The following is a 27,887-nucleotide window of genomic DNA, read 5'->3' as shown; positions in this document are numbered from 1 at the left end:
GAAAATATCTGTTTTGCCCCAGGAGAAGGTAAAACACCAATACATTTGATGCTTGACCAGTTTAGCGATGAACTCTCATTTCCTACACTTTTCTGTGGACATGCTAAGCAATTTCTTACAAAATTCTCCTATTCTGACCAGACGAAAATACAACTCCAGCACAAAGACAGGCGATTTGCAAGGACAGACTATCTGTTGTATGCATTTAAAAAACGTCAACTAATCCAATTATCCAGTGCAATTGCAACATGTCTCAGAAAAAAGAGGAATGAGGATGGAAAATATACAGCTGGACAAGTAAGACAAGCAAATTTTCTAGACCAGCTGATTCGAAGTGACATGGGATTCCATTTTCTTAGTAGAATTCCAGGTTCACCTGCTTATTGGAAGCACGAAAAGACAAAATTACTGTGTATGATTCGCCAATTTGGAATCCCCACACTGTTTTTTACTATGTCAGCAGCCGAAACAGCATGGCCCGAATTAATCAAGGTATTAGCACAAGTTGTTGATCAAAAAGATGTTACTCTAGAGGAGGCCGCGAGTATGCCCTACTTAGAAAAAACTCGCTTAATTAGAACAGATCCGATAACTTGTGCCAGATACTTTGATTATCGGTTCAAACTGCTATTTAAACATATGAAGAGTCAAAATGGACCCTTTAAACAAAATCCCATAGAGCATCATTATTACCGCATAGAATTTCAACATCGTGGGTCTCCTCATGTTCACGGGTTATTGTGGTTATCCAATGCTCCAAAATTCCAAGAAACACCAGAAAGTTTCAAAGAGTGTGCCGAATTCGCGAACAGGTATATTACCTGTAATAGTGATTTAGAAAGTGTCCGTGATATAATTCAGTTTAATACGCATCATCATTCTAAATCGTGTCAAAAAGAAGTGCGGGGACACAAAGTTTGCAGGTATGGTATCCCATACCTTCCAATGGATAAATCGGTAATTCTAACGCCAATAAAAATTGACAAAACCAAGGAAGCGGATTTACGTAAGGCCATGTCTGAAAAGTTTTTGATGATAATGCGTAGGCTTAAAGATAAACCAGATTTGTCATTCGAAAACTTTTTGGCTGACCTTTGTATGTCTAAGGATGAGTATCTTAATGTTATACAGCATAACATATTTAAAACTACTTTATTTTTAGAAAGGCTGCCAAAAGATGGATTTATTAACAACTTTAATGCTGAAATGTTCTCCATGATGAAGAGCAACATGGACATTCAATTAGTTTTTGAGCCATATGGTTGTTGCACCTACATAGTCAACTATATCAATAAGTCCCAAAGAGGTGTATCTGATATTTTATTGAAGACTATGGAAGAAATTAAAAAAGGTAATTTAGATGTTAAGGGCAAACTTAAATCTCTTGCAGCAGCTTTCTTAAATGCGAGCGAAGTAAGTGCCCAGGAAGCCGCCTACAGCGTGTTACAACTACCGATGCATGACACCTGTACCTCCTATGTATACATCCATACAAATCCAATCAGGGAAAGGACAAAAATGTTGAAACCATTAGCACAACTTAAAGAAATGGACAATGACGATCCCAATATTTATTGTGATGGTCTTATAGAACACTATGAACAGCGGCCTGATGAGATGGAAAACATATGTTTGGCTGAGTTTGCGGCCTATTATGATTTCTTTAAGAAACAAGCAGAAACAAAGGCTAATGGTTTACCCTTAAAAGATGGAAGTGGCGTTTTAGTTAAAAGGGGTCATGCTAAAATTTTAGCCTACCGTAGTTATGGACTTCAGCAAGACCCTCTTAACTATTATAGGGAACAAATAATGCTATACATCCCATGGCGAAATGAAGTGGATGAAGTTGAAAATGAGAACATTGATCAACAGACCATATACAAAGATCGATACCAAGAGATTGTTGCAAATCGACAAAAGTTCAATGTCTTAGATGAACAGGTAATCGATGAAGCCCTGAAACTTGCCGAAGACCGATCAAATCAATTAGACGATGGTGGATTCGGTGGAGAAATCGATGATGAGTTTATGCCTTATGGACTAGACAACCCCATTTATGATCCATTCAATCACATCATCGATAAGAAAGACGACGAAGCGCCAGTAAAACATATCGCTTTTCCAACGCCTCATCAGATAAGCGATTCAGAGTATGAAGCCCTCATAAGCAAACTGAATCACAAGCAGTATCAGTTCCTTAATCTCGTGCAAGACAGTCTAATTGAAGGGGAAACTTTCTACTGCACACTTAGTGGTCCAGCAGGTACAGGCAAAAGTCACCTGATTACGGCAATAACCCAGTCGTTATTGCGCCATTTCAACTCAATACCGGGAAATAATCCTGAAAGTTTAAAAGTGTTACTTTGTGCGCCTACAGGTAAAGCGGCATTTAATATCGGGGGTATAACCTTACATGCGGCATTATCGTTACCCGTTAGTCAGTATGGTGAAGAACTAATTCCGTTACACCATGACACCGTTAATACTATATATTGTAATTTGTATGACTTAAAATTAATTATCATAGATGAATATTCCATGGTTGGCGCCAGATTGTTTGACCATATTAACAGTAGATTGCAGCAAATCTTTAAATCTGACGCCATCTTTGGAAATATTTCAATAATTTTATGCGGCGATAATCGTCAATTACCCCCAGTAAGGGATATGTATATTTTTTGCCCAGTAAAAACAAATCCGTATAAAGAATTATGCGGAACGTATCTGTGGGATCATTTTAAATATTTTGAACTTTCAGAAATAATGAGACAGAGTGAAGATAAGTCTTTTGCAGTTGCCCTCAATAATATGGCGTTTGGTAAAATGACCGACGAAGATGTGCAATTGATCAAGTCCAGGGAAGTCGACAGTATTGACCAAATTCCTGAAGACACTATGCATTTATTTTGCACCAATGCAGAAGTAGATGCATTCAATGAAATGAAACTGTCTACATTTAAAACCGAGCGAGCCGTAAGTCAAGCCAGAGACGTTATCAAAGGGAGTTGCTCAGAACGACTAAAACATTTATTTCTGGAACACGCAAAAAGCTTAAAAAAGGGGGAGAGTTTTGGCCTAATGTTAAATTTAATATTGCAGGTAGATGCCAAATATATGATTTCAATGAATGTGGACACCAGTGATGGAATAGTCAATGGTGCAACAGGCATCCTACGTCAAATAGACTATGACCGAAGTAAAATTCCATTCAGAGTGTGGATGGAGTTCTTCGATTCCAAGTCAGGCCAGGAATGCCGCAAAAGAAACGAATCCCTTAGGACGTCTATGGGTGTGTTATACACCTGGACGCCCATAGAAAGAGCTGCCAGAGCTGTTAAAATTCAAAAAGGCAGCAATGTTCACGTTGAGCGTCTTCAGTTTCCTCTTGTAATCAGTGAAGGAATTACAATCCACAAGAGTCAAGGTGCCACCTACAAACAGGTGGCTGTTCACATTGGAAATCGCATGACGAGAACCAGTACCTATGTTGCCTGTAGTCGGGCCACAAAGCTAAGTGGCCTCTACATCATTGGTAACTTTAAGGCCCCCAAACCGGTGACCGAAAAGGATGCCGCTTATAAAGAACTGGTAAATATGCAAGAAAACAAACTTATAACATCCAGGTATGACACTCAGTATCTTAATGATTCTAATGTCAAATACATTATTGCTTATCAAAATGTGCAAAGTCTACCAAAAAATTTTAATTTTATAAAAAATAATCCCATTTTTAAAGACGCACATTTCCTAATTTTTGTTGAAACCTGGTTACTTAAAAAGAAACAAAATTTAAAAATAAATGATTTTGAAGTGTTTGCCAACCTGAATAACGATCAAACTGTAAGTAAACCCTTTGGCATAATTTGTTTCAAGAAAAAAAATGTATCAGCAAAAATAAAGTCAGTGAAAAAATACACCAAAGATTTCTGTGGTATAGTGTTTCAAGCAATCACATCTTACTTGAATGAAATTTATGTCATAGCAGTTTATATTCCCCCAAAATTGAGCATTGCACATGCTAAATTTTGTTTGGAGGAGATTATTGATCAACAAAGTGATATCCTAATCATCGGTGATTTTAATCAAGATATTATCAATCAAAATGAAAATGGTTTGAAAAATTGTTTAATATCTAAAGGTTTAAGTTGCAAATTGAGTGTTGGCGAATCAACTACAAAATCAAAAACTCAAATTGATTGGCTTTTTAGTAATTTTAATAATTTGAGTTACAATATTTACAATACTGTGTATAGTCACCATAAATCACTAGTGGTTAGTATTTATGATAAAGGTTTTATTCCCAAGCAGATAAAAAACGTTGATAAAAATAAACAATCTACAAAAGGCTCTACTGAACTAAAATTTAATACCAAGCAAATGCAAATTTTACCAACACAAAATTCATTGGGTATCTCTACTTACCAAAGTGTAGAAGATAATAATGACAATATGGTAGTAGATATTAGTTCAGATGACGAAAACAACCCCAACTTATTTACTAAACCGCCTGCTTTATTAAATACCGATATGGTATCATGTTATGCAAATAGCATCGTACAGTCATTTTTATGTTTACCTGAATTTCGCTTTTCCATTTCAAAGCGAAATACAGCGCTAAACAGTATTCTAAATGATATTATGCTGACCAAAATTAATTCCACATTAAAAGTTCGACAATTGGTGTCTGGTCGAAATGGTGAAAATTTTGCTGTAAATCAACAAATGGACGCTCAATCATTTTGTCAATCTTTAATCAGAAGATTAGATGCAGATGATTTTAGCGTTTTCATAAAAGCTAATGGTCATGAACTTTTAAATTGTCAAAACTGTAATATTAATATGAATGAAAATGAACAATTAATATACACTCATTTTCTTTATTTTCCTGAAAACTGTGGCAATTTAATTGATTTTAATTCAATGTTAATGTTAAAAGACTCTGATAGATTATGCCCATACTGTAACAATAATCTAAAAACACGCTCAGTGGTTATATGCCATAAATATTTGGTAGTATGTCTTCAGAGAATTGGCCCTCAAGGGAATAAGATAAATACCAAATTTTACAATTTTGCCTCTGAAAGTGTTATTTTGGATGATCAAATATTCCGAGTAAAAAGTGTTGTTAAACATCATGGAAACACCATTGGATCTGGTCATTATACATCTATAGTTAATTATAACGATCAATGGTGGAAATGTGATGATAATCGCATAACTAGAATGTCTGGGTTTGATAACACTTTAGAAGATGTATACTTATTGCTCTTAGAAAAATGTTAAATTTTGTTAAAATACTAGGACAAACCTATTTAACATAAACAAAATTACAAATGAGCAAAGCAATATTCAATTAGTATGAGCAGTGAGTTTTGCATTGCAAGCAAATAAAACATCAGTTTACTCACACTTCTAGCTCAACATGCATCCAGGGGTTATCCGGCCCGACTGTAACCAAAACTCTTGACGCACTTAGATTCAGATATTAGGTTATGATCTCCCCCTACCCCCAAAAGATTTCACTATGTGATGTCTTTATATATTAGAGCCATCTTATGCGATAAGTGATTAAACCTAGCTTAATAGCCAATTTGTTATAATGCATGTAATTACTTATTGCAATGGGTGGCGGATTTTTCATTCGGCGAGGCAACTCTTGCTATCGTCTTGAGGTATCAAAAGTCGGAGTATAATGATTAGCGTGTGGTAAATAGTAGATAATTGTAGAAGTGCCTAGTGCTAATGGCATGGCTTACTATTAATCATTCGCTTTCACAATGAAAATCCCTTTTCTAGTTTTATATATATTTTAAATATATATTTAATTATAAAAGTCTCTCTGGGAGAGTAAACTATACAATTTCATATTTATCTGTAAAACATATAATTTTGCTATGTGGTTACTAAGCACAATTAATTCTTTAATTTATATTTTATGGTTTATTTTCAATGTGATATGGAAATGTATGGTTTATCTGTAAAATAGCAAATCAACAGACCATGTCTGTTTTGTTTAAATATGCTATATTAATTTAAAACAGCATAACCTCGTAAAATCAGTTTTCGTTATAAATGTTCATGATATAAATATGAGATATTATTATGTTAATTTATTAAGAATTTTTTAGAGAAAGTTGATGTAATTAATTCGCGATTTACAAAAAACTGATTTTCGCTCTGACAAGTGCCTCTCAAGTCCTGGATGATTCTTAAACAAATAAAATTCCTTTTTTAGCAACATTATCTTCTGATTGTGACAAATGTTTTGTCATAGTAATTTAATATTTATTTTTTTTAACCATACAATCTTTTTTATATTGTATTTAGGAAATTAAGATTGATGACTATATTACTACTTTGGTACCGCTCTTTCCAGAAACGGACTTCCAATCTGTGGAGAATATAGGTATAACATTGATTTCATATCATTTTTTTAAAATAAATTATCTAATTATGCCTTTTATTACAGAAAAAATAACCTAACGAGAAAAGTATATGCCCTATGCCCACCTCCTCAACCCAATCCAACCCAACTCAGCCCAACCCAACCCAACCCAACCCAACTAAGCCCAACCCAACCCAACCCAACCTGTGGAGAATATAGGTATAACATTGATTTCATATCATTTTTTTAAAATAAATTATCTAATTATGCCTTTTATTACAGAAAAAATAACCTAACGAGAAAAGTATATGCTCTATGCCCGCCTCCTCGACACCCTGCATGGGAGAGCAGAAGAACTTATTAACAATACTAGTGTTTTCTGAAGAGAAAAAAAAATGTAATAAAAAAATGTTATAATTCCATATATTTTTATAGTTACGTTTATCAATGTTACCGTGATAATTATCCTCTAATTCCTTTTAGTTTTTTAATCAGTCAGATTTTATAGTGTGACCATAATAAATTAAGATTTATATGCTAAATTTTGTGTTAATTTCTTAAAAGAGGCATAATATCTTTGGACAATCATGTGTCAATAATTTATATATTACATAACATAATAACTAAACAAGTAGAGTTCTAGGAAATTCTTGGTTAAAATATATAAACTGCTTAATAAATTACCAACACATTTCTTACTTGTAATAATTAAAATTATATATAAAAATTCTCCACTTGCTTATAACAAGGAAAATTTAATTTTATTGAATTTTCGATATTTGTTAATGTGAAATTGACAGCTTTAATCATCATTTGAAGAATATTCTCCTTTTTTATTATTTCAACAGTAAATCCAAGATTTTTATTTTCTGCCAACATATATGGGCTGATATTAGAGATATATGTTGCCTGAATTTTCAGGTTTAAGGTGGCCCTAGACTGGAATATTTAAGAGCGATGAATGTATGACTATAGGATGTATGTAAAGTCCAGTGCAACGATATATTAGGATGGTCACCCGTCAAAACACCAGCATTCCACCTGCCAAACAATGTCATCCACCTTCTATTTACATTGTTTGAGAAGTAAAATGCTGGTGTTTTGACGGGTGACCATTCTAATATATCGTTGCACTGGACTTTATATAGGAGCGTTTTTGTTGGAGTAACATAAATGTGCATTGCAGTAACATATATTTCTATTTTTAGTTGATTAAATTGATTTAACGAGCGATATACAAGTATAACACAAATATACCCCAGTCAGTGGCCATCTGTTAGCATATTATGAAATTTAAAAAAACCCTTTTACACTTTTCTCAAAAGATCACATTCACACATTAGTATTATCATCACATTTTAGTATTATACAGGCAATCCAGTACACAGAATATCTAGTCTATTCATATGTTTTATAGTTTTTTAATAAGACAACGATACTTATATAAAATATATATAATATGTTTAAAAAAAATCATAAATCAAAAATTTAAAAAAAAAATTAATTTCGTCCCCTGCCCCGACCACGGAAATTGCCCCTGTAGCCTCCTTTATTTGTGTGCTTAAGAATAGCACTGGCCACCGCGTCCGTCACGGCCGACAATAGCGTTTCTGAAAGAAAAAAAGTATATAACAAACTTAAATACAATATAAAAACGTTATATATTACTTTGTTGGTGAAGATTGGCTCGCTCTCTACGCCTATGGACCCTGCTATTCCAGTAGCTACTCCTCGCTCTCCAGTTTCTTCCTCTATTATTTTCTTCTGTAACAAAATAAAGAATTTTAATGTTTTCCGCGGGAATTAGAAAGAAAATAAAAATGGCAATATCTCAGTGAATTTTATACTTACTATTGCGTTGGGAGGAAGATTTGGTGGGTTGGGAGGCTTCGGTGGGTTGGGTTGGGTCGGCAGGATTTGGTTGGGTTGGGTTGGGTGGGCTTGGGTTGGGTTGCCTTGGGTTGGGTGGTCTCGAATTGGGTTGAGGTTCCGACTATTCGATAAAATATAACGAATAACTAATTTAAAATATAATCTAATTAAATTCTTACCGGTACAGACTCCATGATCGCCTATAGGCTTTCGGCCATTGCGTCTACGTCCATTGCTTGCATGGTACGAAATGAGCCAAAATAAAATTCAAACAATGGTTGTTAGGAACGCTGTTTGTATCGTTCAACTATAGTTACTGTTTGTATTGTATTATTTCTAAGAGACCATTAAATCAAATAATCATTTTGACGTCTTCGTTGCCAAAATGCCGTTTTTTGAAATGTCAGTGTGTTTATATCGGGGTGAATCAAAATGAAATTTGTCCTATTATACGCGGGTCAGTCGTAATGATCTATTTAATTTAAAAGATGGTTTTAGATATTAGATGAGTTTTATACTATTGAGTTTATTAAAAATAAATATTAATAATTCTTATCATTGGTTGTGGGATATAAATAAAAAATTTTCGAAATTATTAATTTTTAAGGTTAGCCGATTATCATAACTTTTTTGTTTTTTGTGCGATTTGGTTGAAATTTGGTACCTAGGGTTTATTTCGAATAAGATTAATAAATTTTGACAGATATTTGACATTTGACTTCCCGGTTACGTGACTATTAAAACTTTTTTGCTATGAGTCCGATTGGGTTCAAATTTGGTATTTGGGCTTTATATAGGATGAAATTACTATTTTTGAGAGATATTTGACATTTGAGTTTTGGGTCACGTGACTATTGTAACTTTTTTGCTATGTGTCCGATTGGGTTGAAATTTGGTATTTGGGATTGATTTAGGATACAATTATTACATTTTGATAGATTTTTGACATTTGAGATTCGGGTCACGTGACACTGTAACTCTTTTGCTATTGATCCGATTGGGTTGAAATTTGGTATTTGGGGTTGATTTAGGATGCAATTAATAAATGTTGACTGATATTTGACATTTGAGGTCCAGGTCACGTGACACTGTAACTCTTTTGCTATTAATCCGATTGGGTTGAAATTTGGTATTTAGAGTTTATTTAGGATGCAATTAATAAACGTTAACAAATATTTGACATAATAACACATTATATTGACATACAACGCGACTATATAACACATTATGGTTCTTTGAAGCATGATACCCCAACAACTGGTCCTCTCTTTCCTCGGCAGGTAAACGTTAGCCTCCCCGACTCACCTAAGTACACCTGATAATTTTTGATTTTTTTTTTAATTCCCTTATGGCTTTTCACAGACAAGACCTAAAGGTTCCAAACTGGTCCCCACGGACCAAAAGTATAGGAGCGAAGCGACTATACTTGTTATATAGGAGCGTCTGCGACTATATTATGCACGCGGGCCCGGGTCCGAAAAATCGTGTTTTTTTGGAAATAAAAATTCATATCTTTGGCTGTATGGCTAGCGAAACGATGAAATTTGGCATAGGGTCTCTCAATACATTGGGAATGATGGATCCGTAAACGATTTTTTTTTCGGGTACCACCAAACGGAGCGGTACTGTCTCAAAGTCAAAAATTCGTAAAAAAATTGGTAAAAATCGAGTTGCTCACGAGATCTCAATTTTAAAGCGTTTAATCGAGCTGAAATTTTCAGGATATATGGGTTCTTGGGGCTTACGTGTCTGTATACTTTTTGGGCCCGATCGGTATACAGGGTGAGTTGTTATAAGCGAACAAAAGTGACTAAAAAAAAAATGTAAACTTCTCCAGAGGCTAAAAAAAAATTTTTATAAAAAAAGTGTTTCGGCGAAAAGACTTCGTTTTATAAGAGATTTAACATACTTGGAGCTTTTTTTTGTAAAAAATTTATTTTACGAGTTCTGGCATTTTCAGTTTTTTGGGATTTCCCGCCAAACGATACTTATTTTGAGAAAATTTTTTTTTTCAAAAAATAACTTCATCCTTTACCTTTCATATGCCATATAACCGAAATTTTTGGGAACCATACAGGGCGAGCAATAATGAACTTTACCCATGAAGGTCCGACCTGAAAATCACATTTTATTTAATAACTTTTTCGTAGTAGCATCTGGACCATTTATATTCTCAGGCATTAAATACTTTAATAACCCCAATATTTATGTAAAATTACAATCTTCCAACATTAATAGGTTCTGAGCAATTCGAATTTTCGCGTTTAATTCATTTGCCACGTCCCTGTACATGGTGAAAAGATCAGACATCATCTAAAAGATCCGAAATTTTGTTTTACAACACATACTAAAATTTCAGGGTTCCAGCGATAGTACAAGTACCCGAAAAATGCGATTTTATGAAAAAAGTCCATTTTTTTGCGTTTTTGCAGGTAATTGGAGGTGTCAACCTAAACTCTGATGAAATGGCTGGTGGGAACAATACTTTGACGCATGGTGGATACAAATTTTTTGCTCGTGACAGGTGGCCGGGACTTGGTTGGGTTTTTTGTAAAATTATGAATGAAAATGAACCGGAAACGATCAGGGAAAGGAAGCACCGAATCAGAAAATGAATGGGCTTTCCGAATCTGTGCATATCAATAGGGGAAATTGTGTATTGCGGCCAGGAAAATTCGACAAACATTTTGACGTCTTCGAAAAATGCCGTTTTTTTGAAATGTCAGTGTCTTTATACCGGGGTGAGACGAAATGAAATTTGCCCGATTATTTTATTAAAATTATTCGAATATATACACGGGTCAGTCGTAATGATCTATTTAATTTAAAATAAAAATTTAGATATTAGGTGAGTTTTTACTATTTAGTTTATTATTAATATATGTTAATAATTCTTAAACATTGCTTTTGGGTTATAAATAAAAATTTTTTGAAATTATTGATTTTTAAGGTTAGTCGAGTATCATAACTTTTTTGGTATTGGTGCGATTTGGTTGAAATTTGGTACCTAGTACCTATTTCGGATAAGATTAAGAAATTTTTACAGATATTTGACATGACTATGTTTTAAGGTCACGTGACTACCTTAACTTTCTTCCTATTTGTCCGATTTGATTGAAATTTGGTATTTGGGGTTTATTTAGGATGCAATTATGAATTTTTCACAGATATTTGACATTTGACTTCCAGGTCACGTGACTATTGGTACTTTTTTGCTATTGGTCTGATTGGGTTCAAATTTGGTATTTGGGCTTTATTTAGGATGCAATTATTAATTTTTGACAGATATTTGACATTTGACTTCCGGGTCACGTGACTATTGTAACTTTTTTGCTATAAGTCCGATTGGGTTCAAATTTGGTATTTGGGCTTTATTTGGGATACAATTAATAAATTTTGACAGATAATTGACAAATTATATTTTAAAGTCACGTGACTCTCATAATTCTTTTGCTATTGATCCGATTGGGTTGAAATTTAGTATTTAGGCTTTATTTAGGATGCAAGTAATAGATTTTGCCAGAAATTTGACATATTGAATTTTAAAGTCACGTGACTTCCATAACTTTTTTGCTATTGATCCGATTGGGTTAAAATTTGGTATTTAGAGTTTTATTACGATGCCATTATTGAATTTTTACAAATTTTTAAAATATTATGTTTTTAAGTCACGTGACTATCAAAATTTCTTTCGTATTCGCTCGATTTGATTGAAATTTCCTATTAGATTATATGTATATATTTATAGATAATATTTTGTATTACCCTATTGCTTTTATCTTAATTAGTTAAATTGTTTCTTAGATTTGCCTTTGAAAAAAAAATTAAAAAATCATGGGTTCAGTATGCTTTAAAGGAAACTTATCTTCTTTCATAATATTTTAGCATTATTATAGATTTTGAAAATTTTTGTCATTAAGCTTTTTCATTACTTTTTGAATGGTCTTTAGCCAGAAAAAAGAAATTTTGAATTTGGAGCATGTTTTGAAAAATTTTCATTTTGGGCCGGATTTTGTTTGAAAATCGAAAAATGCAAATAAATAGGTTTTCTGTTCATTTTAGAGTCAAATCGATAATAACCTTTTTGAAAGGTATTCTGAAGTAGTACAAGATAGAAAAATAAAAAATTGAAATTTTTCCATAGGGCTCTTGATATTTCGATATTTATGTTTAATAGTTTTTTACAATTTTCTCCAATTCTGTGATAGCTAGAATCAATTCGTTTTAACATTCGGATACCTCGTAATATTCCCGAAAACTTTTGTTTAAGGCAAAAAGTTGTCAGAGTTATAGTTTATTTAGAAAAAAATAAAAACCATTTTTTCGCAATTTTTCATAGCTATACCCCTGGCGATTTTGGAGCAAAAAAAAAAATTTTTTTCTTGGGTTTTTTTTACTGGAAATTGCCAACTTAGGGCTTACATTATAAGTTGTCAGTTATCATTTAAAAAAAAAAAATTCTACCGTGGGAAAAAACGAGTTTTCTTTTATTTTTTTTTACATTTTTACTAATATCTCGACTTCTATAGCTTCGATTCAATTCGTTGATGGTTTCTTTTATTCTTTATTCTCCTCCTGTTAATTCTTTTTATATTTTATTACAATTGCCGTTCGGAATAAAACTGAAAAATTTTAAAAATCGACGTAAATACATAGACTCTTATGGGACCTAATATTTCTCTTTATATTGTGGCACTCGTATAAATCATGGAAAATTTTGGCATTGAGCTTTTTTACTAGTTTTTGAATGGTCTTTAACTAGAAAAAAGAAATTTTGAATTCGGAGCATATTTTGAAAAAATTGTCATTTTGACCCCGGATTTTGTTCGAAAATCGAAAAATGCAAAGAAATAGGTTTTCCGTTCATTTTAGAGTCAAATTGGTAATAATCTTTTTTAAAGATACTCTGAAGTAGTACAGGATAGAAAAATAAAAAATTGAAATTTTTCCATAGGGCTCTTGATAATTCGATATATATGTTTAATAGTTTTTTCCAATTTTCTCCGATTGTATAATAGCTAGAACCGATTTGTTTTAACGCACGGATACCTCGTAATATTTCCGAAAACTTTTGTTTAAGACAAAAAGTTGTCAGAGTTATATTTTATTTATAAAAAAATAAAAACCATTTTTTTTTAATTTTTCGTGGGTATACCCCTTTCGATTTTCGACCAAAAAAAAAAAAATGTTTTTCTTGGGTTTTTTTTGTGAAAATTACAAGTTTAGGGCTAAAACTAAAATTTGTCATAAATTATTTTAAGAAAAAAAATTATACCGTGGGAAAAAACCAGTTTTCTTTTGTTTTTCCCACATTTTTACTTATATCTCGGCTTCTATAGCTTCGATTCAATTTATTTATGGTTTTTTTTATTTCTTATTCTTCTCCTCTCAATTCTTTTGATATTTTATTACTATTACATTTTAAAATAAAAAGAAAAATTTAAACAAATCGACGTAAAATCTCGTTTGTTCTATTTCAAGAAATAGACCCTTATGGGAACTTTTTTCTGAATTTGGTATTTATGGTTTATTTAGGATACAACTAATAAATTATAACAGATAACTGACATTTGAGTGTCAGCCTAGGTCACGTGACTACCGTAACTTTTTTGCTATTGGTCCGATTTTGTTGTAATTTGGTATTCAGGCTTTATTTAGGATACAATTAACATATTTTAACAGATATTTGAAATATAAGAGAGTATATTGACACACAACGCGACTATATAATAAATTATGGTTCTTTGAAGCATGATACCCCAACAACTGGTCCTCTCTTTCCTCGGCAGGTAAACGTTAGCCTCCCCGACTCACCTAAGTACACCTGATAATTTTTGATTGTTTTTTTAAATTCCCTTATGGCTTTTCACAGACAAGACCTAAAGGTTCCAAACTGGTCCCCACGGACCAAAAGTATAGGAGCGAAGCGACTATACTTGTTATATAGGAGCGTCTGCGACTATATTATGCACGCGAGGTCGGGCCCGAAAAATCGTGTTTTTTTGGAAATAAAAATTCATATCTTTGGCTGTATGGCTAGCGAAACGATGAAATTTGGCATAGGGTCTCTCAACACATTGGGAATAATGGATCCGTAAACGATTTTTTTTTCCGGTACCACCAAACGGAGCGGTACTGTCTCAAAGTCAAAAATTCGTAAAAAAATTGGTAAAAATCGAGTTGCTCACGAGATCTCAATTTTAAAGCGTTCAATCGAGTTGAAATTTTCAGGATATAAGGGTTCTTGGGGCTTACGTATCTGTATAGTTTTTGGGCCCGATCGGTATACAGGGTGAGTTGTTATAAGCGAACAAAAGTGACTAAAAAAAAAATTCAAACTTCTCCAGAGGCTAAAAAAAAATTTTTATAAAAAAAGTGTTTCGGCGAAAAGACTTCGTTTTATAAGAGATTTAACATACTTGGAGCTTTTTTTTGTAAAAAATTTATTTTACGAGTTCTGGCATTTTCAGTTTTTTGGGATTTCCCGCCAAACGATACTTATTTTGGGAAAATTTTTTTTTTCAAAAAATAACTTCATCTTTTACCTTTCATATGCCATATAGCCGAAATTTTCGTAAGCCATACAGGGCGAGCAATAATGAACTTTACCCATAAAGGTCCGACCCGAAAATCACATTTTATTTAATAACTTTTTCGTAGTGGCATCTGGACCATTTATATTCTCAGGCATTAAATACTTTAATAACCCCAGTATTTGTGTAAAATTACAATCTTCCAACATTAATAGGTTCTGAGCAATTCGAATTTTCGCGTTTAATTCATTTGCCACGTCCCTGTACATGGTGAAAAGATCAAACAACATCTAGAGGATCCGAAATTTTGTTTTACAACACATACTAAAATTTCAGGGTTCCAGCGATAGTACAAGTACCCGAAAAATGCGATTTTATGAAAAAAGTCCATTTTTTTGCGTTTTTGCAGGTAATTGGAGGTGTCAACCTAAACTCTGATGAAATGGCTAGTGGGAACAATACTTTGACGCATGGTGGATACAAATTTTTTGCTCGTGACAGGTGGCCGGGACTTGGTTTGGTTTTTTGTAAAATTATGAATGAAAATGAACCGGAAACGATCAGGGAAAGGAAGCACCGAATCAGAAAATGAATGGGCTTTCCGAATCTGTGCATATCAATTGGGGAAATTGTGTATTGCGGCCAGGAAAATTCGGCAAACATTTTGACGTCTTCGAAAAATGCCGTTTTTTTGAAAAGTCAGTGGTTTTATATTGGGGTGTGACGAAATGAAATTTGCCCGATTATTTTATTAAAATTATTCGAATATATACACGGGTCAGTCGTAATGATCTATTTCATTTAAAATAAGAATTTAGATATTTGGTGAGTTTTTACTATTTAATTTATTATTAATAAATGTTAACAATTCTTAAACATTGCTTTTGGGATATAAATAAAAAATTTTTTAAAATTACAATCTTCCAACTTTAATAGGTTCTGAGCAATTCGAATTTTCGCGTTTAGTTCATTTGCCGCGTCCCTGTACATGGTGAAAAGATGAAACAACATCTAAAGGATCCGAAATTTTGTTTTACAACTCATACTAAAATTTCAGGGTTCCAGCGATAGTACAAGTACCCGAAAAATGCGGTTTTATGAAAAAAGTCCATTTTTTTGCGTTTTTGCAGGTAATTGGAGGTGTCAACCTAAACTCTGATGAAATGGCTAGTGGGAACAATACTTTGACGCATGGTGGATACAAATTTTTTGCTCGTGACAGGTGGCCGGGACTTGGTTGGGTTTTTTGTAAAATTATGAATGAAAATGAACCGGAAACGATCAGAGAAAGGAAGCACCGAATCAGAAAATGAATGAGCTTTCCGAATCTGTGCATATCAATTGGGGAAATTGTGTATTGCGGCCAGGAAAATTCGGCAAACATTTTGACGTCTTCGAAAAATGCCGTTTTTTTGAAAAGTCAGTGGTTTTATACCGGGGTGAGGCGAAATGAAATTTGCCCGATTATTTTATTAAAATTATTCGAATATATACACGGGTCAGTCGTAATGATCTATTTCATTTAAAATAAGAATTTAGATATTTGGTGAGTTTTTACTATTTAATTTATTATTAATAAATGTTAACAATTCTTAAACATTGCTTTTGGGATATAAATAAAAAATTTTTGAAATTATTGATTTTTAAGGTTAGTCGAGTATCATAACTTTTTTGCTACTGGTGCGATTTGGTTGAAATTTGGTACCTAGTACCTATTTCGGATAAGATTAATAAATTTTTACAGATATTTGACATGACTATGTTTTAAGGTCACGTGACTACCTTAACTTTTTTCCTATTTATCCGATTTGATTGAAATTTGGTATTTGGGCTTTATTTAGGATGCAATTATTAATTTTTCACAGATATTTGACATTTGACTTCCGGGTCACGTGACTATTGTAACTTTTTTGCTATTGGTCTGATTGGGTTCAAATTTGGTATTTATGCTTTATTTAGGACACAATTCATAAATTTGGACAGATAATTGACAAATTATATTTTAAAGTCACGTGACTTTCATAATTCTTTTGCTATTGATCCGATTGGGTTGAAATTTAGTATTTGGGCTTTATTTAGGATGCAAGTAATAAATTATAACAGAAATTTGACATATTGAATTTTAAAGTCACGTGACTTTCATAATTCTTTTGCTATTGATCCGATTCGGTTGAAATTTAGTATTTAGGCTTTATTTAGGATGCAAGTAATAAATTTTGCCAGAAATTTGACATATTGAGTTCTAGGGTCACGTGACTATCAAAATTTCCTATTTGATTGAGATCTGCTATTAGATGATATGTATATATTTATAGATAATATTTTGTATTACTCTATTCCTTTTATCTTAATTAGTTAAATTATTTCTTAAATTTGCCTTTAAAAAAAAAATTAAAAAATCATCGGTTCGAATACATAGGCTTTAAAGGGAACTTATCTTCTCTCGTAATATTGTGGCATTATTATAGATTTTGAAAAATTTTGTCATAAAGCTTTTTCATTACTTTTTGAATGGTCTTTAGCCAGAAAAAAGAAATTTTGAATTTGGAGCATGTTTTGAAAAATATTTCATTTTTGGCCGGATTTTGTTCGAAAACCGATAAATGCAAATAAATAGGTTTTCTATTCATTTTAGAGTCAAATCGATAATAACCTTTTTAAAAGGTATCCTGGAGTAGTACAAGATAGAAAAATAAAAAATTGAAATTTTTCTATAGGGCTCTTGATAATTCGATATTTATGATTAATAGTTTTTTACAATTTTCTCCGATTCTGTGATAGCTATAATCAATTCGTTTTAACATTCGAATACCTCGTAACATTCCCTAGAACTTTTGTTTAAGACAAAAAGTTGTCAGAGTTATAGTTTATTTTGAAAAAAATAACCGTTTTTTCGAAATTTTTCATGGCTATACCCCTTTCGATTATGGAGCAAAAAAAAATTTTTTTTTTCTTGGGTTTTTTTTACTGGATATTGCCATCATAGGGCTTACATTATGATTTGTCGATTTTAATTTTAAGAAAAAAAAATGGTACCGTGGGCAAAAACGAGATTTCTTTAATTTTTTTTTACATTTTTACTAATATCTCGACTTCTATAGCTTCGATTCAATTCGTTGATGGTTTCTATTATTCCTTATTCTCCTCCTGTTAATTCTTTTTATATTTTATTACAATTGGCTTTCGAAATAAAACTGAAAAATTTTAAAAATCGACGTAAAAACCCGGTTGTCTTATTGTCCCTATACATAGACTCTTATGGGATCTAATTTTTCTCTTTATATTATGGCCCTTGTATAAATCGTGGAAAATTTTGTCATAGAGCTTCTTTCTTAGTTTTTCAATGGTTTTTAACCACAAAAAAAGAAATTCTTAATTTGGAGCATATTTTGAAAAAATGCTCTTTTTGAGCCCGGATTTTGCTTCAAAATCAAAAAATGCAAAGAAATAGATTTTCCGTTTATTTTAGAGTCAAATCGGTAATAACCTTTTTTGAAGGTCCTTAAAAGTAGTAAATGATAGAGAAGGATAAAAAAAATTATATTCGATATTTATGTTTCATGGTTTTTCTCCATTTTCTCCGATTTGATGATAGCTGGAATCGATTCGTTTCAACGTTTGGGTACCTCGTAATATTCCTCATAATTTTTGTGAAAGATAAAACGTTGTCAGTCTTATGGTTTATTTTAAAAAAAATAAAAAGCGTTTTTCCGAAATTTTTTGTGGATATACCCGTTTCGATTTTGGAGCAAAATCAAAATATTTTTCTCTTGGGTTTTTTTGCTGGAAATTACCAACTTAGGGCTTACATTATAATTTGTCATTAGTCAATAGTCATTTTAATTTAAAAAAATGGTACCGTGGGAAAAGCGTGTTCTTTTTTCACATTACTAATATCTCGATTTCTAAAGTTTTGATTCAATTTGCCGATGGCATCTTTTATTCCTTATTCTGTTAAACCTGTTTTAATTTTATTATAACTGCTTTTCAAAATAAAAAAGTAAAATAAAAACATTGACGTAAAAACCCGATTGTTCTATTTCAATACATAAAAAACCCTCTCTGAATATTATGGCATTTCTATAAATTATGAACAATGATGTCATAAAGCTTTTTTATTGTTTTTTGAATGGTTCTTATGAATGGTATTACTGTATAATTATTAATTAAGAAAAAATTAAAACCATTTTTTCAAAATTTTTCGCGGGTATACGATCCCTTCGATTTTGAATCAAAAAAAAATTAGTTTGTTGGTTTATTTGGTATGTATGGTTTATTTAGGATACAACTAATAAATTGTTTTGAAAATAAGTTTTTAGACTTTATATTTACAAAACTTATTTATTAGCAATAAATGTTTTTAGTCAAACACTTATGTTTTTTTCAACTAAATGTATAGTCATGATCCCTGACCATTAACGTTGTTTAGTAGCTCTTGAATAATTACTAACATTTTGTATTTTAACATTTTTATAAGAAAAGCATTTTCTTCACTATGTCGATTAAATTATAAATAAAAAAGAAATTAGACTTGATAAAAAAAATCTAAATTTTAAAAAATGCTTCTATAAAAATATTGCGTTTGACAAGTTTACGTTGATGGTCACCACGAATCTCAAACACCATTGAAGGCAAAAATGGTTAACATCAACTATTATTATAATATTAATATGAAATATTACAATAATAACATTAAATATTATAACATTAATATTATATACAAAAACCCAGAAACCTATTCATAAAATCCTAAAATGAACATAATAAAATAACCCAAACCTAGCAAAAAAAAGTTCGTCAGTGACGACGACGCTTAAATGTCGCTGTTGCGAATCGCTCCATTAAATCATCGCTACATAGAAGCACCTTAAAATACAAGGACAAAGTTAACCGTGCTTTTGACAAATAAACGTATATGGAGCGGTATCCGGGGTAACCAGCGTAAATAAACATTCATTTTAGATTCCTTTGTGCATTATAAGCGTTATAAAATTTCTTTCGGGAAATTTTTAAGGTTTATTTTGTGCTTATTTTGAGAAATATTAATTATTTCGAAGTTATATTAATCGGTTTTAGTTATAAGTTTGTTTGTTTGTCATTTTTAGGTAAGTGATTTGGAGGCGTAAGCAGTTAAGTTTTATTGTGCTGGCGATTGCTTTCTTTAAAGTCCATAAACAAGCAGTGTTTTGACAGATTTGGCTCATTGAATGTTTTAGATTTTGTTTCGCCCAGTTAGTTTTATTCTACAAAATCAAAGGTAAGTTTTTATATTAATTTAAGTATATTATCTGTCATAAGTTATATTATCTGTCAATGTGGAAGATTTTGTTCAATTTTTCGGAACAGGATATGTTAATAATTTGATATTTGACACTATAAACGTCAACGTTCTAAAAGTAAACAAGACAATGTGGTTAACAAAAAGTCTTATTTTTATATTGTTATATTTTTATTTACTTAATAGAGGAACAAAATAAAAATATTTTAGATCAATAGAAAAGTCGTTAGCCCATGATAATACCATAGTATATTTCTAATATTATTGTGTTCATAAGTAAATAGAAGCATAACAAATTTGTATATGGTCGAATACAACGTAAATTATCGTTTTTTTTTTTAAAAGTGGTTCATTCAAGGATTTTTTTCTTTTAATATAATCGATTTAAGGTAAGCTTGCTAAGCAATCAAAAAAAATCTGATAATCGTTGGGTAGGTGAATTGCTTAATGACCACACAGTAATTTTAAAAACCATTTATATTATAAATATGGATAGGTAAAAAAGACAATTTAAACATTCGTTTTATATTCCGTTTTTGCATCATAAGAGTAGTTGAAGTTCCTTTGGACTTTCTTAATGTGTCCTTTGTGCTAATTTTGAGGAATATTAGAACAGTTTTTAGTTAGACGTTTATATTCTTTCATTTCTAGATTCTGAAGCACCCAACACTTATTAAACTGATTAGATCTAAAAGTGCTGTGCTCCATTGACAAACCAAGCAAGTAAGCAAGGTTTTTGGAAAAATTTTACTCATTGCATCCTATAGTATTTGTCTTCCATAGTTCCAATCTACAAAAGCAAAGGTAAGTTTTATCCAAATTATATATTATCAATATTATAACTTTTACACAGTTTTAAAATCCATTATCCTAAATATATGATTACAGATGTAAAAGATGTGCATGCTATAGGTCTGATTCGATTCTTCTTTTCTTTCGAGTTTTCATATATAGGTTATATAGGTTAGACTACTTAGAGCTTTAAAGGATCTAAATTAACGGTATTTTATAACATGCATACTCGAAGGTGTAAATTAATTTTTTATTACATAAAATGTAAAAAAATTTATTGTATGAAACAAAACTAGAAACATTTTTACATATAATTTTTTTTTAGTCTAGTGGTGTTTTTAAAAGTATTTATGGTAACTTTAAAAGTTATTCCTAAAGCAACAATTAAAACTAATTGTTGTCAATCTACTTGCAGTTAATTACAATAATTACAATAATTTATTGTGAGTCTAATCTTATAATATAAAGTATTCTTCATGACAATTATGCTAATTTATGTAATATAAGTTAATTTTTAAATTATTCCTGGGTAATTATTGACATTTTTAAAAAGTGCCTTTATTACTCATATGTGTGTGTCTACTAATATTAATAATCTTATTGTGTTTCTTACTGTTAAAAAACTATTAATTTTAGGAAATACTAAGTAGTAAATTATAAAATCGCAAATATCAACACACTGCATTTAAATTACTATTTTAATAACTAAAATAAAATTATGACACCATTATTGAGGTTTTGTTCGTTTTTACAAGATGGAAATCAATTCAACTTTGAGGAAAACACAAATGAATTCCTCCTCTTCTTACTAATTATGTAATTGTAGGTTAAATATAAAAAGTACAGCAATATTCAGAATGAAGCTGGAGAATTGTTTTAAATATTGTCAACCTTGCAAAAAGCTAAACATATTCGAAAATTCTTGACAAAAAAAACTTTTACAATCTTTTACATCTTATTGAAAGATACTTAATTTTTTAATATTAATTATAAAGCCTAGATACTTTAATTCATTCATTCAGTTTATCGTATTGTTCTATATATTGTAAGTTCTATATATATCAAGTCTTAATAAAACCTAAAATCATAAATCAGAGAAAGTCTTTGAATTCTTATAGAACATCAGGTCGATATAGATTTAAAATTAATTAATTACAAAAATAAAGCTAGGATTATGATTAAAGTATGTTCAATGGATTTTTAGATGCCAAAAATGAGTAAGAAGTCTGCTAAAACAACAAGACTCCAGAATAAAGAAAAATATATGTCCAGCAAGATGGTAAAGAAAGACAGTGGTGACAAAAAGGAAAATTTAGAAATTCCTGGTAAGCCTATAAATTTGCAACAAAAGTTGCCCAAAGATATGGTTCCAGAGGATAGTACCAGCAAGGTAAAATTTAATGAAATTGTAACACAGTTTAATAAGCGAAAATCATTGTCGGTTATTGATGACAATGATGCATTGTCATCAAAAATTGTCACTCAAAAAAAACAAAAAGTTAATGATTCCTTTAAAAAAATATCACCTATAGATAAAATTGAAAAGAAGCCAGAACCTACTAGAACCAATCACCCAACCAAGTTTGAACTAGCATTAAGAGAAGGCCCCACCATTGTTTGCAGTTGTTGTTTGCGATTATGGTTTCCCACTTCATGTAGAAAAATAGATCTACAAATGCTAGAAAACAAATTTGGAAACCAATTCACTACACAAATTTGCAATGATGGGGTTTTCTTCTGCAACTCTTGCTCTCAAAATATTTATAAAGGACAATTGCCAAAGTTCTGGTCCGGCAATCATAATATTGTTCACCCTATACCAGTTGAGCTAAAAGATCTGACTATCCTTGAAGAAAGGATGGTGTCGGCCAGGTTACCTTTCATGCAAATCCGACAGGTAGGATATGCACGACAGTGTTACATAACTGGCCAAATAGTCAATGTCCCTATAAATATAGATACTTCGACCAAATTATTGCCTAGAAATGTAGAGGAGACACAAACTATTCAGGTTAAGCTCAAGAGAAAAATGAATTATAAAAATGATTATCTCCTGGAAACCATACGGCCCGCAGTTGTTCTAAAAGCGGCAAAATTTTTGTGTCAACAACCTCTTTACATACAAGAAGGCATAAAGCAATCAGATGATTGGGAAAAAAATATTAATGGCTACTTAAGATCTCAAGTAGAATCCTCTGCACAGATCTTAAATAAAGGCTCAAAAGTGGTGGAACTGGATTCTAAAACAGTGTGTAGTGAAAATTTTGAAGAATTGTTCGATAATGCGTTTTTCGAAACAATGGAAGTGCCCCTAGAATCTAAGAATGACGATAAAAATATTCAAAAAGAATCTTCAATTGAAAAAAACAATATATACAATTTAGAGGAATTCTTAGATGAAGAAGAAGAGCCTTTAAATCCTGGGGGCCAAGAAACTTTGCTTGACAAATGTAACCTAGAAAATATCTGTTTTGCCCCAGGAGAAGGTAAAACGCCAATACATTTGATGCTTGACCAGTTTAGCGATGAACTCTCATTTCCTACACTTTTCTGTGGACATGCTAAGCAATTTCTTATAAAATTCTCCTATTCTGACCAGACGAAAATACAACTTCAGCACAAAGACAGGCGATTTGCAAGGACAGACTATCTGTTGTATACATTTAAAAAACGTCAACTAATCCAATTATCCAATGCAATTGCAACATGTCTCAGAAAAAAGAGGAATGAGGATGGAAAATATACAGCTGGACAAGTAAGACAAGCAAATTTTCTAGACCAGTTGATTCGAAGTGACATGGGATTCCATTTTCTTAGTAGAATTGCAGGTTCACCTGCTTATTGGAAGCACGAAAAGACAAAATTACTGTGTATGATTCGCCAATTTGGAATCCCCACACTGTTTTTTACCGTGTCAGCAGCCGAAACAGCATGGCCCGAATTAATCAAGGTATTAGCACAAGTTGTTGATCAAAAAGATGTTACTTTAGAAGAGGCCGCGAGTATGCCCTACTTAGAAAAAACTCGCTTAATTAGAACAGATCCGATAACTTGTGCCAGATACTTTGATTATCGGTTCAAACTGCTATTTAAACATATGAAGAGTCAAAATGGACCCTTTAAACAAAATCCCATAGAGCATCATTATTACCGCATAGAATTTCAACATCGTGGGTCTCCTCATGTTCACGGGTTATTGTGGTTATCCAATGCTCCAAAATTCCAAGAAACACCAGAAAGTTTCAAAGAGTGTGCCGAATTCGCGAACAGGTATATTACCTGTAATAGTGATTTAGAAAGTGTCCGTGATATAATTCAGTTTAATACGCATCATCATTCTAAATCGTGTCAAAAAGTAGTGCGGGGATACAAAGTTTGCAGGTATGGTATCCCATACCTTCCAATGGATAAATCGGCAATTCTAACGCCAATAAAAATTGACAAAACCAAGGAAGCGGATTTACGTAAGGCCATGTCTGAAAAGTTTTTAATGATAATGCGTAGGCTTAAGGATAAACCAGATTTATCATTTGAAAACTTTTTGGCTGACCTTGGTATGTCTAAGGATGAGTATCTTAATGTTATACAGCACAACATTTTTAAAACCACTTTATTTTTAGAAAGGCTGCCAAAAGATGGTTTTATTAACAACTTTAATGCTGAAATGTTCTCCATGATGAAGAGCAACATGGACATTCAATTAGTTTTTGAGCCATATGGTTGTTGCACCTACATAGTCAACTATATCAATAAGTCCCAAAGAGGTGTGTCTGATATTTTAATGAAGACTATGGAAGAAATTAAAAAAGGTAATTTAGATGTTAAGGGCAAACTTAAATCTCTTGCAGCAGCTTTCTTAAATGCGAGCGAAGTTAGTGCCCAAGAAGCCGCCTACAGCGTGTTACAACTACCGATGCATGACACCTGTACCTCCTATGTATACATCCATACAAATCCAATCAGGGAAAGGACAAAAATGTTGAAACCATTAGCACAACTTAAAGAAATGGACAATGACGATCCCAATATTTATTGTGATGGTCTTATAGAACACTATGAACAGCGGCCTGATGAGATGGAAAACATATGTTTGGCTGAGTTTGCGGCCTATTATGATTTCTTTAAGAAACAAGCAGAAACAAAGGCTAATGGTTTACCCTTAAAAGATGGAAGTGGCGTTTTAGTTAAAAGGGGTCATGCTAAAATTTTAGCCTACCGTAGTTATGGACTTCAGCAAGACCCTCTTAACTATTATAGGGAACAAATAATGCTATACATCCCATGGCGAAATGAAGTGGATGAAGTTGAAAATGAGAACATTGATCAACAGACCATATACAAAGATCGATACCAAGAGATTGTTGCAAATCGACAAAAGTTCAATGTCTTAGATGAACAGGTAATCGATGAAGCCCTGAAACTTGCCGAAGACCGATCAAATCAATTAGACGATGGTGGATTCGGTGGAGAAATCGATGATGAGTTTATGCCTTATGGACTAGACAACCCCATTTATAATCCATTCAATCACATCATCGATAAGAAAGACGATGAAGCGCCAGTAAAACATATCGCTTTCCCAACGCCTCATCAGATAAGCGATTCAGAGTATGAAGCCCTCATAAGCAAACTGAATCACAAGCAGTATCAGTTCCTTAATGTCGTGCAAGACAGTCTAATTGAAGGGGAAACTTTCTACTGCGCACTTAGTGGTCCAGCAGGTACAGGCAAAAGTCACCTGATTACGGCAATAACCCAGTCGTTATTGCGCCATTTCAACTCAATACCGGGAAATAATCCTGAAAGTTTAAAAGTGTTACTTTGTGCGCCTACAGGTAAAGCGGCATTTAATATCGGGGGTATAACCTTACATGCGGCATTATCGTTACCCGTTAGTCAGTATGGTGAAGAACTAATTCCGTTACACCATGACACCGTTAATACTATATATTGTAATTTGTATGACTTAAAATTAATTATCATAGATGAATATTCCATGGTTGGCGCCAGATTGTTTGACCATATTAACAGTAGATTGCAGCAAATCTTTAAATCTGACGCCATCTTTGGAAATATTTCAATAATTTTATGCGGCGATAATCGTCAATTACCCCCAGTAAGGGATATGTATATTTTTTGCCCAGTAAAAACAAATCCGTATAAAGAATTATGCGGAACGTATCTGTGGATCATTTTAAATATTTTGAACTTTCAGAAATAATGAGACAGAGTGAAGATAAGTCTTTTGCAGTTGCCCTCAATAATATGGCGTTTGGTAAAATGACCGACGAAGATGTGCAATTGATCAAGTCCAGGGAAGTCGACAGTGTTGACCAAATTCCTGAAGACACTATGCATTTATTTTGCACCAATGCAGAAGTAGATGCATTCAATGAAATGAAACTGTCTACATTTAAAACCGAGCGAGCCGTAAGTCAAGCCAGAGACGTTATCAAAGGGAGTTGCTCAGAACGACTAAAACATTTATTTCTGGAACACGCAAAAAGCTTAAAAAAGGGGGAGAGTTTTGGCCTAATGTTAAATTTAATATTGCAGGTAGATGCCAAATATATGATTTCAATGAATGTGGACACCAGTGATGGAATAGTGAATGGTGCAACAGGCATCCTACGTCAAATAGACTATGACCGAAGTAAAATTCCATTCAGAGTGTGGATGGAGTTCTTCGATTCCAAGTCAGGCCAGGAATGCCGCAAGAGAAACGAATCCCTTAGGAAGTCTATGGGTGTGTTATACACTTGGACGCCCATAGAAAGAGCTGCCAGAGCTGTTAAAATTCAAAAAGGCAGCAATGTTCACGTTGAGCGTCTTCAGTTTCCTCTTGTAATCAGTGAAGGAATTACAATCCACAAGAGTCAAGGTGCCACCTACAAACAGGTGGCTGTTCACATTGGAAATCGCATGACGAGAACCAGTACCTATGTTGCTTGTAGTCGGGCCACAAAGCTAAGTGGCCTCTACATCATTGGTAAGTTTAAGGCCCCTAAACCGGCAACCGAAAAGGATGCTGCTTATAAAGAACTGGTAAATATGCAAGAAAACAAACTTATAACATCCAGGTATGACACTCAGTATCTTAATGATTCTAATGTCAAATACATTATTGCTTATCAAAATGTGCAAAGTCTACCAAAAAATTTTAATTTTATAAAAAATAATCCCATTTTTAAAGACGCACATTTCCTAATTTTTGTTGAAACCTGGTTACTTAAAAAGAAACAAAATTTAAAAATAAATGATTTTGAAGTGTTTGCCAACCTGATTAACGATCAAACTGTAAGTAAACCCTTTGGCATAATTTGTTTCAAGAAAAAAAATGTATCAGCAAAAATAAAGTCAGTGAAAAAATACACCAAAGATTTCTGTGGTATAGTGTTTCAAGCAATCACATTTTACTTGAATTAAATTTATGTCATAGCAGTTTATATTCCCCCAAAATTGAGCATTGCACATGCTAAATTTTGTTTGGAAGAGATTATTGATCAACAAAGTGATATCCTAATCATCGGTGATTTTAATCAAGATATTATCAATCAAAATGAAAATGGTTTGAAAAATTGTTTAATATCTAAAGGTTTAAGTTGCAAATTGAGTGTTGGCGAATCAACTACAAAATCAAAAACTCAAATTGATTGGCTTTTAAGTAATTTTAATAATTTGAGTTACAATATTTACAATACTGTGTATAGTCACCATAAATCACTAGTGGTTAGTATTTATGATAAAGGTTTTATTCCTAAGCAGGTAAAAAACGTTGATAAAAATAAACAATCTACAAAAGGCTCTACTGAACTAAAATTTAATACCAAGCAAATGCAAATTTTACCAGCACAAAATTCATTGGGTATCTCTACTTACCAAAGTGTAGAAGATAATGACAATATGGTAGTAGATATTAGTTCAGATGACGAAAACAACCCCAACTTATTTACTAAACCGCCTGCTTTATTAAATACCGATATGGTATCATGTTATGCAAATAGCATCGTACAGTCATTTTTATGTT

The 27,887-nt window shown here is 32.3% G+C and overlaps 2 protein-coding genes across 41 annotated transcripts in view; both read left to right on the top strand.

The window, feature by feature from the left end:
* LOC126748056 (uncharacterized) overlaps nucleotides 1–27,887 on the top strand; it is a 1,030,708-nt gene that overhangs the window by 256,089 nt on the left and 746,732 nt on the right. For 10 of the 40 annotated variants that reach the window (XR_007664600.1, XR_007664592.1, XR_007664593.1 and 7 more), the window contains one exon: nucleotides 6,580–6,604. The exons of 19 other annotated variants lie outside the window; for them this stretch is intronic. Coding sequence is in view for 16 of the 21 variants with exons in the window: in XM_050457052.1 (XP_050313009.1) it covers nucleotides 6,580–6,604 (25 nt within the window). In the remaining 5 variants the exon portion in view is untranslated. Of the gene's footprint in view, nucleotides 1–492; nucleotides 1,307–6,327; nucleotides 6,407–6,579; nucleotides 6,605–6,667; nucleotides 6,928–24,480; nucleotides 24,670–26,075; nucleotides 26,941–27,887 lie in introns of those variants that run through there. 11 more of the 40 variants (XM_050457064.1, XM_050457063.1, XR_007664603.1 and 8 more) reach the window with 9 other exon arrangements.
* LOC126748063 (uncharacterized) overlaps nucleotides 26,948–27,887 on the top strand; it is a 173,665-nt gene continuing 172,725 nt past the window's right edge. Inside the window, exon 1 of the mRNA XM_050457071.1 lies at nucleotides 26,948–27,139. The gene's annotated coding sequence lies outside the window, so the exon portion shown is untranslated. The remainder of the gene's footprint in view (nucleotides 27,140–27,887) is intronic.

This window comes from Anthonomus grandis, chromosome 21, assembly GCF_022605725.1.
Source record: "Anthonomus grandis grandis chromosome 21, icAntGran1.3, whole genome shotgun sequence".
Classification (NCBI taxonomy): domain Eukaryota; kingdom Metazoa; phylum Arthropoda; class Insecta; order Coleoptera; family Curculionidae; genus Anthonomus; species Anthonomus grandis.
This window is presented reverse-complemented; position numbering and strand designations above follow the sequence as displayed.